At 26.6% G+C, this 15,297-nt stretch overlaps 2 protein-coding genes across 2 annotated transcripts in view; one reads left to right on the top strand and one right to left on the bottom strand.

The window, feature by feature from the left end:
- Nucleotides 1–291: 291 nt before the first annotated feature.
- LOC129972915 (transmembrane protein 209-like) lies at nt 292–3,598 on the bottom strand. Its single transcript, XM_056087235.1, has one exon. The coding sequence runs from the start codon at nt 3,454–3,456 to the stop codon at nt 1,663–1,665; it is 1,794 nt and encodes a 597-aa protein (XP_055943210.1). The 5' UTR covers nt 3,457–3,598; the 3' UTR covers nt 292–1,662.
- A 340-nt stretch (nt 3,599–3,938) lies between these two features.
- The window catches only part of LOC129971535 (ninein-like protein), a 77,327-nt gene continuing 65,968 nt past the window's right edge, over nt 3,939–15,297 (top strand). The window contains exons 1-5 of the mRNA XM_056085402.1: nt 3,939–4,180; nt 5,521–5,702; nt 9,907–10,009; nt 12,308–12,474; nt 13,867–14,154. Coding sequence (XP_055941377.1) covers nt 5,523–5,702; nt 9,907–10,009; nt 12,308–12,474; nt 13,867–14,154 — 738 coding nt within the window. The 5' untranslated portion in view covers nt 3,939–4,180; nt 5,521–5,522. The remainder of the gene's footprint in view (nt 4,181–5,520; nt 5,703–9,906; nt 10,010–12,307; nt 12,475–13,866; nt 14,155–15,297) is intronic.

Raw genomic sequence — 15,297 nt, forward strand, 5'->3', positions numbered from 1 at the left:
TAAAGTAAGCAAAATATTATACATAACCATTACAACTTTAGCCATTACATAAACTAAATGGGCACCAAAAAATTTAAATGGTAGGTACTAAATGAACAAAATTAGGTAAAAATTAAAAGAAATTGTAACAATTTTAAAAGACAGTATTTAAATTGTTATGCACACATATTATATGAACCTTATAAAATGAAAATGTCCAAAAAGCATCGTTATCATTGACAAAGTATGTGAATGATGGAAGTGATTAAGCGGTGGAAAATGTTTAAAATTTAAACAAAAATAAATGTCGAATTGTAACAAACTTTCTTTAATTTATCTGTAAAAAACCAACAAAAAAAATCAGAGACTAATATTACAAAAGTGGGATATATGTCACTAAAAGTCTAATATTTAAAATTTCAATACAATATAGAAATTATACAGTAATACATTCCAAAATTATGACAGAAAAATGTTATAAGCACTTTAGTGGGGTCTGTCATTTCCCCCCCCATAAGGATTTTTCAATGAATGTGGAACTGCTAAAAAAATAAAAACATTCAATTTTATATAGATAAATTTACTAATAATATAGAACTGCCAATTACATGAAAAAAAAAAGATAATATAATTATACAGAGAAACATGAAATTCTTATTTTTACAATTCACTTTTACTAATACTCTTTTTAATAATATCACTTCCAATGTGAATTTTATATTAAAGTAGAAACATATAGCTACGCAACACAGAGGAAAAACAATAAAAAACAATGTACTAAAATAGATGCATAGAATTACTTAATACATCCATAAAGTATAACATTCAAAATGTAGAAATGATTGGCTGAATATCTTATGTCAGTAAATTATTACTTGCTCGGTTTACTACATAGTGATCAATAATGGAATATTCCAAATAAAAGATTACTAAATTTAAATAGTTTCAACTTCTTTAAAGATGTACAACTCTTACTTTCCAGAAATTAAGAGCATATAAATGCAATTTCCTTTTCTTATATTGCATATTACATGTCTCCGATGAAAATGAGATATGCATCAGAATTAAAAAAATATTTCAGATACACCAGTCAATTTCCATTCAAGATCCTTATATTTTGTTCAATAAGAAACTTTGAGATTTAAGATACATATATTCAAGAAAAGCTCAACAGATTTAAAAATAACTCATGTCAAATAATGATAAAAATCACATGAACTTCAAATGAACCATGTGCAATTAGCAAAATTAGAAACAATTAACCACATTTTAATAATGTCAATGGAATTAATATATTTTTACATAATATAGTTTGACATATTTACAAATTATATATATAAGAAAGTAATTTATGATGAATAACTATGTGACAGCATATAGTATAAGAAGCATATAAATTGATTTTATAAAATCCATATTATCTATAATATTTTAAGCTATTAATTATGTCTAAAATGAATTACAAAATAGATAAATAACAAATCATCAAGGATATTTCATTATTACTGGATATTTTAATTGATGACAAAAACAAAGTAAAAAAAGTTAATAACCTGATCTATATATTAAAAGATCTTTCCATTTTAAGTACTAATAACGTCATTAAGTAAATGCAAAATTATCAGTGTCAGAGATATCTCAGAGTAAAAGATGGATGCATTTATAATTTGTACTAAAATTTGATCAGTCCAATATCCAAAGGATATTCAAACCAGATGGCCCTAAATTAACTCGTCCTAGCATTCCACATTCTTTGGTTTTCATGTAATGCAAAAAAATTATTAAAGCACAAAACATGTTGTTCCGACCTTTTGGCAATGTATAAAGTTCTTCTCCAATAACGACTTTGAAATGAGGAGGATTTGCACTAGATTGGTAAATATATGTTAAATCTTTTGCTAAGACTACTTTCTCAGGTATCTTTTTGAAGTACTTTGAAGAAAATGGTTTGCCATCGGGGAAATGAGGATCTGGAGGCAAGTGTGCATCAAAGTAACAACATAAAACATGCATCACTAGAGCAGAATCTGTCGGCAAATCATCACACCACTGCTTGTCTTCATAATTACCACCAGAATTCCACTTGAAATCTCCCATGCAACCACCATGTGCAAGATCTTTCAGACGCCTTACTAAATATTCTTGATTTGAATGCATGTCTACATAAGGCAAGACAGATGATAGAGTAGGTAAGTGCTGAGACTTAGTAGTTGCAATCTGATGCAGTGCAAATAAACTAACATTGCCAATCTGAAATTCCGGCAAACCAATCTCAATCAATGTTACATTAATATCATCAATTTCATTTACAAGCTTCACTAAAATTGTTTGACATATCCACTTACGCATACGTTCACACCACACAGTTAACATCTTTTCAGTTATCTTCAGTTTATGAAGTACATTATCCCCACAATGTATTTCAGATGAGTCATCTTCAGTTGTTTCTAAGTGAGGTAGTCGATAGGCTCGCTGATAACGACATTTGCTTAAGACAGACATTGGACTGTTATCAACAGTTGTCATTTTTGTCATAAAAGGTTTAGATTCTTCAAAAGATATTGATTTTCTTTTTTTGTCTTCCTCCTCATAAACTTTCAGATATTCTTCTAACTGTCTTTTATTTTTTATTGGACGATCAATAGATGATTCTAAGTCATCAGAATAGTTCAGTCTTCGAAGGAGAGACCTATCTCCAGCGGATAACTTGGGTGTGGATGCAAAGCTGACAGGCGAAGAAGCACGATAATAATTCCAAGATGAACTTGTTGTATCTAAATTAGGGGATCCACCAGATGTACTACTCCAGCTGCTATAAGAATAATTCAGGGGTGTAGTTGAAAAAGTTGGTGAACTGCTATTATCAAAGGAGTTGCGCCAAGACATAAACTGTAACCTCTCGGACTTCACAGAATCGGATACATTATCACAATGCTTCTTAACCTTGAAGCCAGGATCGTTTTCACTGATCCGAAAAAGCTTCTGTTGCTCAGGTGTTATAGGCATAGGTTTTGAAAACAATGACCAGAAGTACCATATTAAAGATATAGTAGCATTTATAGAAAAGAGGAGCAATAACAGAATTTCAACATACCATAATGATGATGAATATTTTACAAAATGAAACGTAATAATATTATTTTTCATTTCAACATATAACAATGATGCAACTGTGAAATAAAATAACGCCCAAGATAACGAGTGCTTTGAACGATTTAAGAAATATTTTCTTTTTAGAATATCCTGGCATACAGGACTTTGCCAATGAGTTTTCCATTCTAATTTTTGCCGATCATCTAACAGAAAAGACAATAAACTGTAATAAAACGAATAAACTGCTTGCATTATATAGCAGGTATTAACTGCTCTATATAGATAACAATATAGAGAACTAAGATACCATTTTAGCGTCACAGGTGAATCATACAATGAGCTAAGAAACTTTAAATACAAAGTTCGAACATAAGTTAAGGCCATTATCGAAATGTTATTATAACAAAAATATTAAAGACTCAAAATGGAAAATCCCACATAATAGCCATTTTCAAATATATTCCGCACTGACATTAACATCAGAAACTGTTGTTACTCTGATTCTTCAGATAAAAAAAAGTGGTTGGTTAGGAATTACAAAGATTATCACTGATTGGCTAAAAGAAAACACTCAAGAGTTTCTATAATTTCTACCAATAACAAGCCTTATTTATTTTCTCTTTCGTTTCTTCAGTTCAAATCTTTTCTCGTAAGCCTTTCTCCTCTAAATAATTGCATTAAAAATTCTTTCCATTTTATTATTTCCTTTTATAAATATAAAAATATTTTGTTGTGATGAAATAATTTATATATTCAACAAAATTTTCTTGAATATTATTTGTTTCTTGCGGGTCATCCATAATCGTTTCCATTATTGAAACATTTAACTGCAATTGAAATGAATTGACTGTGTGTTTAGAGTTTATTATGAATTAATTAAAGTGTATTGCGTAATTTTAAATGTGGCAAATGAAATGTGAAAAACACTATGATGCCTGTTTTTCCATAATTTGTTTTGTATATATATTTGTAATATTGACTGTTTCAACAAAAAATAAATAAAATATGCTTGAAGTCCCGAGCATGATTTAATTCAGTTGGGTTTGCATTTATGTTTAATTTTGTGTATATCGTCTGTTGAACTCTGCTGACATATGACAAGTGAGAAGTAAGGAGCTTTATCATTATAAGAAAAATTGCTTAAAACGCTTTATGAACTAATTAATAATTCTAATTCCAAATTCTATATAAATTTAATCGTAAATGAATTGTCATTTATATAGGTCAAACTAGGTGGATTTATTCTTATTTTAGTATTTTTTCCTCTTATTGCTTCTTACATTAATTTTTTTAAAAAAATCTGATGGTTAATTCATACAAATAATTTTTTTAAAATTTATGTAATGTTTATTTGTGTAAAAAACTTGCAAAATGTTTTTTCCATACATTTCCTTTTTTATTAAAATAATTCCTATATGTTGACAGAATAAGTTTTCTATTTCAGAATTCTATTAAGTATTTATAATTTTTCATTTATTGTAAAATGATGTTTGTTCTAAGTTCTGCATTTATACAAGTATTTTATATATCTATGTGATTGTTAAACTTATATTTTTACAGTACATTATATTATGCAATGAAGTATTTATATTAATATTATATAATTGTTATTGAATTTATAATTTCCTGCTTTTTGTCTTTTAAATATAATATAATTTCTTCCATTATATTCTGAAAGAGTATTTCTCAGATTATTGGATTATTATGTAAAAAGAAGCATTATATATATATATATATAAATGATAACATGTTTTGGTTCAAGTAGAGTGCAGGTTTAACAAGCAGTGAAGAGACTTTGTATCTTTAATTTCATTTTATTCTCTCTTTACCACCATCCAGGAAAGCATAATTATTTAGAATGCGGCGCAGGGCGGCAATAAAGTGGAAGACAACAGAGGGGCGACCAAAGGATCACTAGTTTTATATAACATAGGATTTCTGGCCAGGAGTCAATACACATGGTTACCTTTTCAAGGGCAACCGAGGATATCACTCTCTCTTAATACGTAGTACATTATTTTTACAGAGGAATTAATTAAACCGGAAGTGGAATTGGATCACGAAATAAGAGAATATTTTACTATGGTCTAAATTAAGAGTTTAAAATATCATTACATATATATATATATAATACTTATTATATATATTTATATATATATAAAGTATTAAATATATATTTAAGTATGCTCTTTTATAAAATGTCAATCGTAATGAGTATAATAAATATTTTACAAAAATTATATGGAATTATCTATGTACAATTATGTTCCCATTTTTTTTACTAAAAAAAAAAAAACTCAAGATTTATTCAGTTATGGATCTTTATATATTAATTACTTGCTAATGATTCATCACAAAAAAAAATGGCACAGATATCAAGTTTCATGTTTAAGATTTCGAATTACATGTCAGAAATTTTCTTTCTTTTATTTGTTTATTTTTTTTCAGCAATGGAAGAATCTGAGGGGAAGGATACATATGTTACCCAATTAAAAGAGGTGTTTGATAGCTGTGATACAAATGGGACTGGAGGTCTTAATGAAGATGAATTAAGAATCCTTTGTGAAAAATTGCATTTAGTTGATCATACTGATATTTTGATTCATCATCTTTTAAAAAGTGAAGCTGAAGTAAGTTTTTATATAAATTATATATACACTTTTAACTTCACTTTAAGTTGTTTTTTTTTCTGATTACAAAAGTTTTCATATGAAATTTGCTTTTCTGTCTTATATTTCTGACTTATATTACAATTAAAAGAAAGTAATAGCATTGTTAATTTCATTTTTTATTACTTGTTGTTTTTATAAATTCATAAAATGATTTATTAGTATAGATCAGGGTTGTCATATCACCGGCAGAACAGAGAAAACCAGGAAAACCCAGGGAATTTAAAAGTCATCTAGAAAAAAACGGACAGAAAAGAAAAGTGGGAAAATACAGGGAATTTTAATTTTCTTAGTTATTTTTTTCCCAGGTAAAAAATGTAGATCTCTAAAGATCACAAGAATATAAAATCATAGTCATAATTTCTAAAGATGAAACAATACCATTCGCGATTGTTAATGCGGAAATTAACCTCTTTTATTTCTCCTGGTTTTTTTTTTTTTTTGGTTTTTTTTCTATATTGATCATTCAAGTTTTGATTTGCCAGATAGTTGTTCTTTTTTCCATACAATTTCCCAATTGCTGCTAATGAATATGCACAAGACTTGTAATTGCTTGAAAGAATGGAATACATTTCTCTGGCAGGATTAGCAACATTCAATCTGCAGAAGCAACACAGGAGTATTTAGTCAATCTTACTTGAGTTTAATGAATGATTTGTTTATTATTTGAGGAACTGAGTTTATTCAAAGTAGATTTGAGATTTTTTTTTAAACATAGAGCTAATCAAAATCCTTATTTAATATAAATTGGGCAAATAAAAAAAATCAATCCTGATTTTGCTGAATGGGTTAGAGAACTTCCACAAAATCCATTGATTGTTTACTAGTCATTTTTGTGAGAAGATAATGAACCTAAGTAATATGGGAAAACAGGTACTTATTAGTCATGTCAAAAAAGGGAAACATACAAAACTGCATGCCATTTCAAAAAAAATAATTTAGACTTTGTATCTTAAAGGATTGTAGGAGAAGTTGATGTGGCAAGTCTGAAAATGTCAAATTTAATGTCCGAAAATAAACCGATTTCAAAGTTTTTAGTTCAAGAGCAATCATTTCAAGCTGAGTTTTTATATTGGTATTAAAACTTGTTGTGCTATATTCGCCTTATTAAAACGTGTGCCATATTTATCTTTTAATGCATTCAATGATATATATGAAATATTTTCACATACATTCACCGAAAGTGAAATAGCTAAAAAATGTACGTTGGGCCATATAGGAATGATTGTATCTTATTTGTTATGGATTAGGTCTCATTAGTTCCATAAAATTGGTGGCTGAAAAGGAAGTTGCAGTAATTGTTGCCCAAATACTTTAAATGGCAAAAATTAAAAAAATTAAAAAGTAATCTTGCTTTGTAATGTTTTTTGTTAAATAATCGTTAAATGATTTTTATCATGGCAACAAAAATGTTTTGTGTTTTATTTCACCTGAATTTCATTTTGCATGACTTAAAGTTCAAGAGCATGAGAAGTAATATATCCTCCTCTTAATATATAATTTTTTTTTAATTCTAGATAATAAATAAAGATAATTTTTGTTCTGCATATAAATATAAATAATATGCTATTTTGAACAATGTTAAATTGTTGCTTCCTTTCCTTGATTTTGCCACTCTTTAAAGTTGTTTCCATACTTTAAAGATGCTAGTTATATTCCATTATAACTAGCAGGAGTGCTATTCATGCATTTCCTTATATCTGGAATATACGTACACAGAAAAAACAAGAAAACACAGGGAATTTTTTTCGTGAATATATTGGCAACCCTGTAGCTTTATTAAAATTTTACAATTAATACTTCAATCATTTTCTGTCATTAAATTAATTTATTATTATTTTTTTTTATCAAAAAAATTCTTTAGTAGAATAGGTCACCAAATAACTTACTGAAACATTTTTGAAATGCATATTGTTTTTCTTTCTTTTTTTTAATAACTAGTTATTGTGCCATTTGTATGTCATATAATTTAAAATTATCATATAATCTAAAGAGAGAGAGAGAGAGAGAGAGAGAAAAAGAAATGCTTAACCTTAATGAAAATTTTCTTGTATATTAGTCTACATATCAAAAAAAAAAAAAAAAGAATGTCATACAGTTGATCCCCATTATTCAGAAGTGTAGTTTCATAGCTGGTCGTTAATCTAATAAATATACCCATTTTTTTTGCTATTGAAATTTATTTCATAATTACATGCTGAATTTTATTTTTATTCAAAAACTAATATATTTAATCCCAATTTATTTTAGTAATGGTTTTCCATTTGTTCAAAATGAGTATGAAAGAATGTTTGTTTTTGCATGTTCTAGTTAAATATTTGATAAAATAATTAAGAAATGACATACTAATGATGCTAGAGCTTTCAGAAGATCTTATCAAAAATTTTCTTTCATTAGAAGAGATTTCATTAATTTTTTTTTTTTTTTTGAAGAGTTTATGCTTATATGAAGATATTTTGTGAATTTATTATTTAGCTTTACAATTGTGTAGCTACATAAAAAAAAATTATTTTAAATTAAAAACAATGAAGTTCAGATCTCCCCTGCCCTATTAATAGTAATTAACAGATATGTTCCAGTTTACTCAATAAGTATCTTGTTATAATTTATCTGTAATCATTAGAATGCTAAATAAGATGTTAACTTCTCCGGGAACAATTTTTATGCGATTTTTTAGCTGATTTTAAAAAAAATGATTATATTAATATATTATTGACAGCAATTAAATGAAATTGAAAATATCAAAGGCATTCTCCAGAATTTTTATCTAGTGAATTAAAAACAAACAAATTTGTTTGTTTGAATGAGGGGGGGGGGGGGTTAGGGATTTTTAGCTACAAAGGCTGTCATCCCAAAAACAAACAAACTACATATAAATATTTATTTTTTGCAACTGATAAAAAATTTATTATTTAGCAATAGGATTTGGCAACATCTACTTTAATTGTTGAATTTCATGGTTTCATTTCCAAATATAAACAAATGAGGATGATTTGGTTTGGGCATTGTTTAGTTAAATATGAACTTATGCTATGTTTTTAAATGTTATCAAAACAATGAATCAGATTGAATTCAACTTGTATATGAATCAATTGGAAACGTTTTCAAATGCTTTCAGGGAAAAGGTGAAGCATTTGTTTGTTTGTATAACTGTGTATATAAAGAAATATTTCAAATCTGAATATCTCTTGTAAGATAGCTTGTACAGTGTACATACTGATTGTATTAATTTAAAAAAAATTCAAATCAACTGTTCAACAAATTTTTTAGACTCATGCTTACTGATTATATTATTGTATGTTGTTCATCTTAAAATTCCTTATTTATATCTTGTCTTATACATTTATACTATTCTTAGTTACTTTCATTTACATGTTGATTTTTTTTTCCATAAATATCATCATATATAAAAATAAGAATTTTTCAAAGTCAGTTTATTTTATTCGGTATTGAGTAAAGCACCAATATCAAAAGGAAATCTATTTTAGATTTTTGTTTAACTGTAAGATCATTTTTTTTTATGCTAGTTGTACTAAGATGTTTTTTCACAAATTCTTTATTAATCAATAATTTTTTTTCAGGATTCTCTTCATACACCTGAAAACTTCATCTTTTTTTTTTTTTTTTTTCACTTTTATAATCTTGAATTTCTTCTTTAATATTATTTGATTGTTATTGTTTAGTCCAAGTTTAGTTTTTGATTGTATTAATTAGTCCAAAATCTTTACCAAAGAAGTAAAAAAAAATAATTGACTTTTTTGAAGATACATATTTCTATTCTATTCTATGTTCATTTATATTCAAGTACTGAAAACAAATCAATTAAGATAAATCAAAAATGCATTATCCCTCTGTTTTTGCAGAGATTATGCTAGGATGGATAGTGCTCTCATTTCAGCAGGCAATGTCAGCATAGCTTGCTGATCCCCAGAAGGGATTTATTTGCATTCTGTGTAGTGATTAGTTAGTAAAGGAGGACCCTTTAGGCTAGACATGCATGTGTGCGTGTACTTGAAATATTTAAGGTTATTGAAAGTATATGTTAAAGCGTTTAATAGAGATTAGATTATGTATTGGCATATATTTTTTAATACCATCCACCAATTCAAGTTTTATAATATAGAGATAATTTTATTTATTGCTTCAGTTTTCCATTTTTTTTTAGGTGAAATTTGAGGATTTTAAGGAATGTTTTGTTGCCATTTTAACTCAAACCATTCCAAGTGGGGAAGATATATCTGAAGCAGAAAATAATGAAGAAGTAGCAGGTATAAATTTTCAAAAAGTGGTTCATTTTAAAAATAAAAGAAGATTTTTTTTAAAATTTTGTTTTATAAAATGCGCATTTATGTCTACGAAAAAAAAATACTGTGTTATATTGGCATAGGATTCAAGTCAAATGAAAATTTTTTTAGGAAAGCATTATATGTAAATAAATTATTAGAAGAATAGAAAAATAATTTAAAAAAAAAAGAGTTCATAATAAAAGAGAAATTAGTTTCCATGTTTTTATTTTAATGTGACAAAAATATGCAATATTTATCTCATTTTAGACCAAATTCAGAAAACATAATTGAATAAAATCTAATTTTTTAGTCAAATGCTGCTTCTTGCTGTTAATTATAATGATCTTTCTAATGATTAGCATTTTATTAGAAAATTCATGAGGTGTCCAGTTTGACTAGTCATTATTGAAAGTATCAAATTCTATGTTAACCTTAAAAAGTTTGCTGTGTAGTCATTGATAAATTTTTAATTGCCTTGTAAATTAGAGGAAAGTGCATATAAGTGCCAAATTGCTAAGTGTATTGGTGAACAAAAAATAAGTTACAGGGTAATTTTGGCACATGCTGCATTTTCCAGATTAGTTGCATTTATTTCATTTTCTATTTCTTTTTTTAATCCTGTTTTTAACTCGAATTTACTTAATAAATCTATACTAAGATTCAATGTCTATGTTAAGTCTATAATCTATACTAAGATATTTTAACTAATATTCCATTTTTATCATGCAATGATACTATGCTGAGACTTATTAATACCCTTTAACCTTTTAAATTAAAAATAAATTATTTACAAAAGTTTTATAAATAAAAAAAAATACTATTCAAAATACAAATAATTTTTTAAGTAATCTAAAGTAAGAACAAACTAAAATGCAATCAATCATGTAACCAAACTCAAAACTGAGAATCAATAACTCATGCACACAATTAAAATATGGAAACATCACTAACAAAATGTGTTCACCAAGTTTCCATTTTCGTATAGATATAGGGATTCATTGATTACCTTTGGTAGTTGGAATTTATGGATTAGCCTGATAATTCTTTTAAGTCATATATAGTGAACTATGTTCCTAAACAAAATATAAATTATCAGTTCATATTGATTCTTAGAAGGGAAATAAAAGGTTTTATTAGCTGCGTTATTAATAGTTCATTTACAGGACTATCAGTACCTCACAATATTCTTATCATAATTTTGCTATTGAAGTACATCCTAAACAAGGAAATTCTCTGTAAAGAGTGACATTTCCTAGATTTCCTGGATCTGTGAGCATGGTAAGTTTTATAGTTTAATAATAATATGTTCCAATTTGAAAAATGATGATGATCATAACTAATGAGTGTTTAAACAGATGCCTTGTGAAAAACTAAGCCTTATAAAATTTTTGGTCTATTTTCATATAAATAAATATTTTATAGATCATAAGGAAAATTTTATTTAATGTATGATTTTGTTAATAATAATATTTCAACGATCGGTTTATCTGCTATTGCATTAACTTGTTGACCTCGGAAAAAAAATTATACATTTCATATTGCTGCTAAAGGTTTTCATGTATTAAAATTTAGTATTACATGCATTGCTTTAGAAAGTAGTATGCAAATTTCACTTCACTTCATTGCATTTGTTTAATATTCAGAAGAAAAAGAAAGGGTTTTAATTAATATTCTATATACAGTTTTATCTTTCTGTAATTGGCACACTTGCTTATTGAATTATTTCCATTTATTTAATTTCTTTTCTTTGCCTAGAAGTGCCAGGAATCCTATTGTCTATCTTGGTGGTATTTCTTATGTTTTCCAGATTACACATCCCAATACTTGTGTCATTGGCGACATATACTAATATATTTTTTCAACTATTTAGATTATGTATAAGCATTAACATTATTTTTCAGAATAAAAATTTTGATATTTACTCTATTTTCATGCTACATTTTTTAAAACCATGTATCAAGTTTTCCATTAATCTCCGATTCATTGAGAGAATACTCTCAATGAAATTACTTTTGAAGCTTAAAATTTTTTATGTCTTTTATGAATACATTTCATATCACAAAATTGTAAAACAGAAAGTGCGAGAGGAAATGATGCAATCAGTTTTTAACATCTGCTTTTGAAAATATTCATTCATACTAGTGAATGAATTATATTAACCCTTAATTGGTTTTGATTGCACATAATATAGTGATCATTTGCTTTAGTCTTAAATGCCATTTTGGAGCTGTAACATTTGGTATTAATTTTTGATTACTTAATTATTTTTCTGGTTTGCAGATCGTGAAGTATCGCCTAAATTTACCTTAGGAAGGAAAAAATATGGACGTCGTTCTAGACCTGCATCGATAGCTGATGATGAGAGCTCTGTAGTATCTCCAATTTTAACTCCTCAAAGCTCATTTGACCAAGTTTCATCTGATGAGATTGCAGTGAAGATTCCTTCTGTGAGTGCTTAAATTCCACTTTTAAAAAAAAATAATTTTCTTCAAATTTGCTGAATTTTTTTTTATTACATAGTTATTTATTTTTTAAATTTATTGCTCTGTTTATTTTTTTCTCTCCTGTTTTATCACTTTTTGACAATTATTCCTTAGTCCTTAAATGTCTAATTTTTAAAGAATGGTGTATTTTATTTTCATTTCTTGAATAAATGATAGAAAATGTTTTCAAAATAATGAATTTAAGATTTCATTAGATATGCATTAGATAAGGACATTAGATCTGCATTTTTATTCTCATAATAGATTAGAAAACTTAAATTAATTATTCCTGAGTGGCAACATGCAGTATTTAGGAGTTAAAACAGTCATCTTCTCATTTCAAACAACATCAATCTCATTTATGAGATTTGAGTTTCAGTAAGGAGTCACTATTTTTAATTATTCAATGTTAATTAAGAAAACTTTATTTCACCTATCTTTAAAATGTTTTTATGTTTTATGGAAATACATAAAAACATTAATTTTTAAAAAAATTGGAAATTTTTTGATTGAATTAATGTTCAGATTGTAATTTGATCTGTCTTTAAAGAAAAGCGAATGTATGCCCTAATAAAACTTCACTATAAGTAAATGGGGGAAAGAAAAAAAAAAGATTTTTTGTAGCAATTCGGAATACAGTTTTAGATGAAGATAAAAGTAATAGAAGGAGTAATGTTTTCAATCCAAACTTTAAATATTGAATGTGTAAGGATATTCTTTTTTAAAAAATAGAGTAGTTTGATACATAGACTATTTTAAATTCACATCAATTATAGCTGGGGTATTCTTTTAACAAGTACATTTATACTTGCATAAAAATGTGTTGTATTGTTAACCATTCTTTTTATGATTTTTTTTTTAATAAATCAGGGTGATATGATTCATACTCTAGATTATAGGAAAAATGTTTTAAAAAATCCTTGTATAAATATATAATATAGAATAATTAAAAAACAGTATGATGGAGATATCCATCATCGTGCAAATTTGCATGTTGTGTTCAGCACAAAATCTTCAATGTTCCTCTCTTCTAAATTGCTCCATTTATTATCGCTTTTATTAGAAAAAAAATTCTCAGATTAGTTATAAAAAATATTCAAAAAATTGCATGTTTCTTGCAACCACATTGTTTTTTGTTTGACATTTTATGACAATTTTTTTTTTGACAGCTATGTTCCTTATTATGGAATAGTCGTGAAAAAAGTTGACAATTTATAGTACACCTGTTTAGAGTAAAATTTTTTGTTCACTAAATGTTATGATCAAATCAGGCAAAGAAGGGTTGATCATAAAAATTCTATAGTTTCATTTTGTGTGAAAAAAAAATCTTTATTCATAATTTCTATAATTGTACAGGTTGAAAATGCACCTGGGAAACGTCCTATGAGTCCAAATGTATCACAACAGCCACCAACTAAATCTGGACGAATGACAGATGATAAATTGATTGCTTCCCAGGATTCCAGTAGTTCTGTACTACAAGTATCTGACTCTGATACAGATTTAAATCAATCATTTGATAACAATCCTGTGCAATACTTGCAAGAAACATGGAAAAAACTTAATATTGGACAGAATGGATATCTAAATGTGGAGGAACTGGCTCTTGTGTGCGAGCACATTGGAATGGATATGACAGAAGAGGTTGGTGTATTTTAATAAAATATTGTTTTATATTAACTTTTTCAGAAACTAAAAGTAATTCTTGTTTTTATTAAATGTCTTAATTTTCCCTTTTTTAATACAATTTTCTGAAAAGTATTCTACATTTTCAAAATTGGTTTTTTACATATATCATATCAAAATAAAGTCTAAATAGTAAATGAGTGTCAATGGTTTTGATATTCCTGAAACGGGAAGATATGCTCTTCTAAATGGACTGTTATCCTGTTAACAGTATCTCAGATTTGACTGTCACAGACTGATGAAATATCTTGTACATTGGCAGATTGTTTAAAAAATAATAATAAATGTATATATTATTTGCTGTAGACTTCAGATGTGAATATATAACATTTGGAATTTTGCTTCCTTGTAATGGTTTTTTCTTCTATTTATAATGTTAGCAAACACTTAAATCAAAACTTATCATTGAAATCAGTTTTAAACAAATAGTGATCCACTAATAATAATAATTTAAAAAAAAAAAAGACGGATGAAATACAAAATAAAAAATACAGAAAGAAAATATTTGCAATAATCAACAATTCTAATCTGTGAAAAGAGAATGTAATGAATTCGTTTGATTGTTAAATAATAAATTAATTAATTTAATGCATTAATTTTTAAATAATAAATTAATAATTAAATATTGAATAATAATAATTGCATATCCGAATTCATGGACCTTTGCTATTTATTCATGCTTAGATTTATTCACATGCTGATGAAACAATCAATCTAAACATTTAAAAAAAAAACTATTTCAGTTGCTTGATACCCAAATAGATATTGGAATTTCACATCCAATAATAATGACACAGGTGAAAAAAAAATGGAGGTACTTTTGACTCTGCCTAGCATTACAGACAGCAGTGAACGTTTATGTATATTGATAGTTAATTTTTTTATTAGTAGCTATAAAATTTCTTTGAAATTGTAATTTTGTAATAAGATTTCCCTGGTTTATTATACTATTCTTAAAATAGTTAAATGAAAATAATTGGATCATATTAGTTTTTAATTTTTAATCTTTATCTACTAGGAATTGCAATTGTTTTTATGTTGTACTACACAAAATAAGTATATTCTACTAAAAGGGCAATGTAGAAAATTGCCAATAAATGT

The sequence above is a fragment of the Argiope bruennichi genome, chromosome 6 (assembly GCF_947563725.1).
Source record: "Argiope bruennichi chromosome 6, qqArgBrue1.1, whole genome shotgun sequence".
Taxonomy (NCBI): Eukaryota; Metazoa; Arthropoda; class Arachnida; order Araneae; family Araneidae; genus Argiope; species Argiope bruennichi.

Bases quoted from the DNA above. Each gene is read 5' to 3' on its own strand.
- LOC129972915 (XM_056087235.1), bottom strand. From the start codon at position 3,456: ATGGCCTTAACTTATGTTCGAACTTTGTATTTAAAGTTTCTTAGCTCA.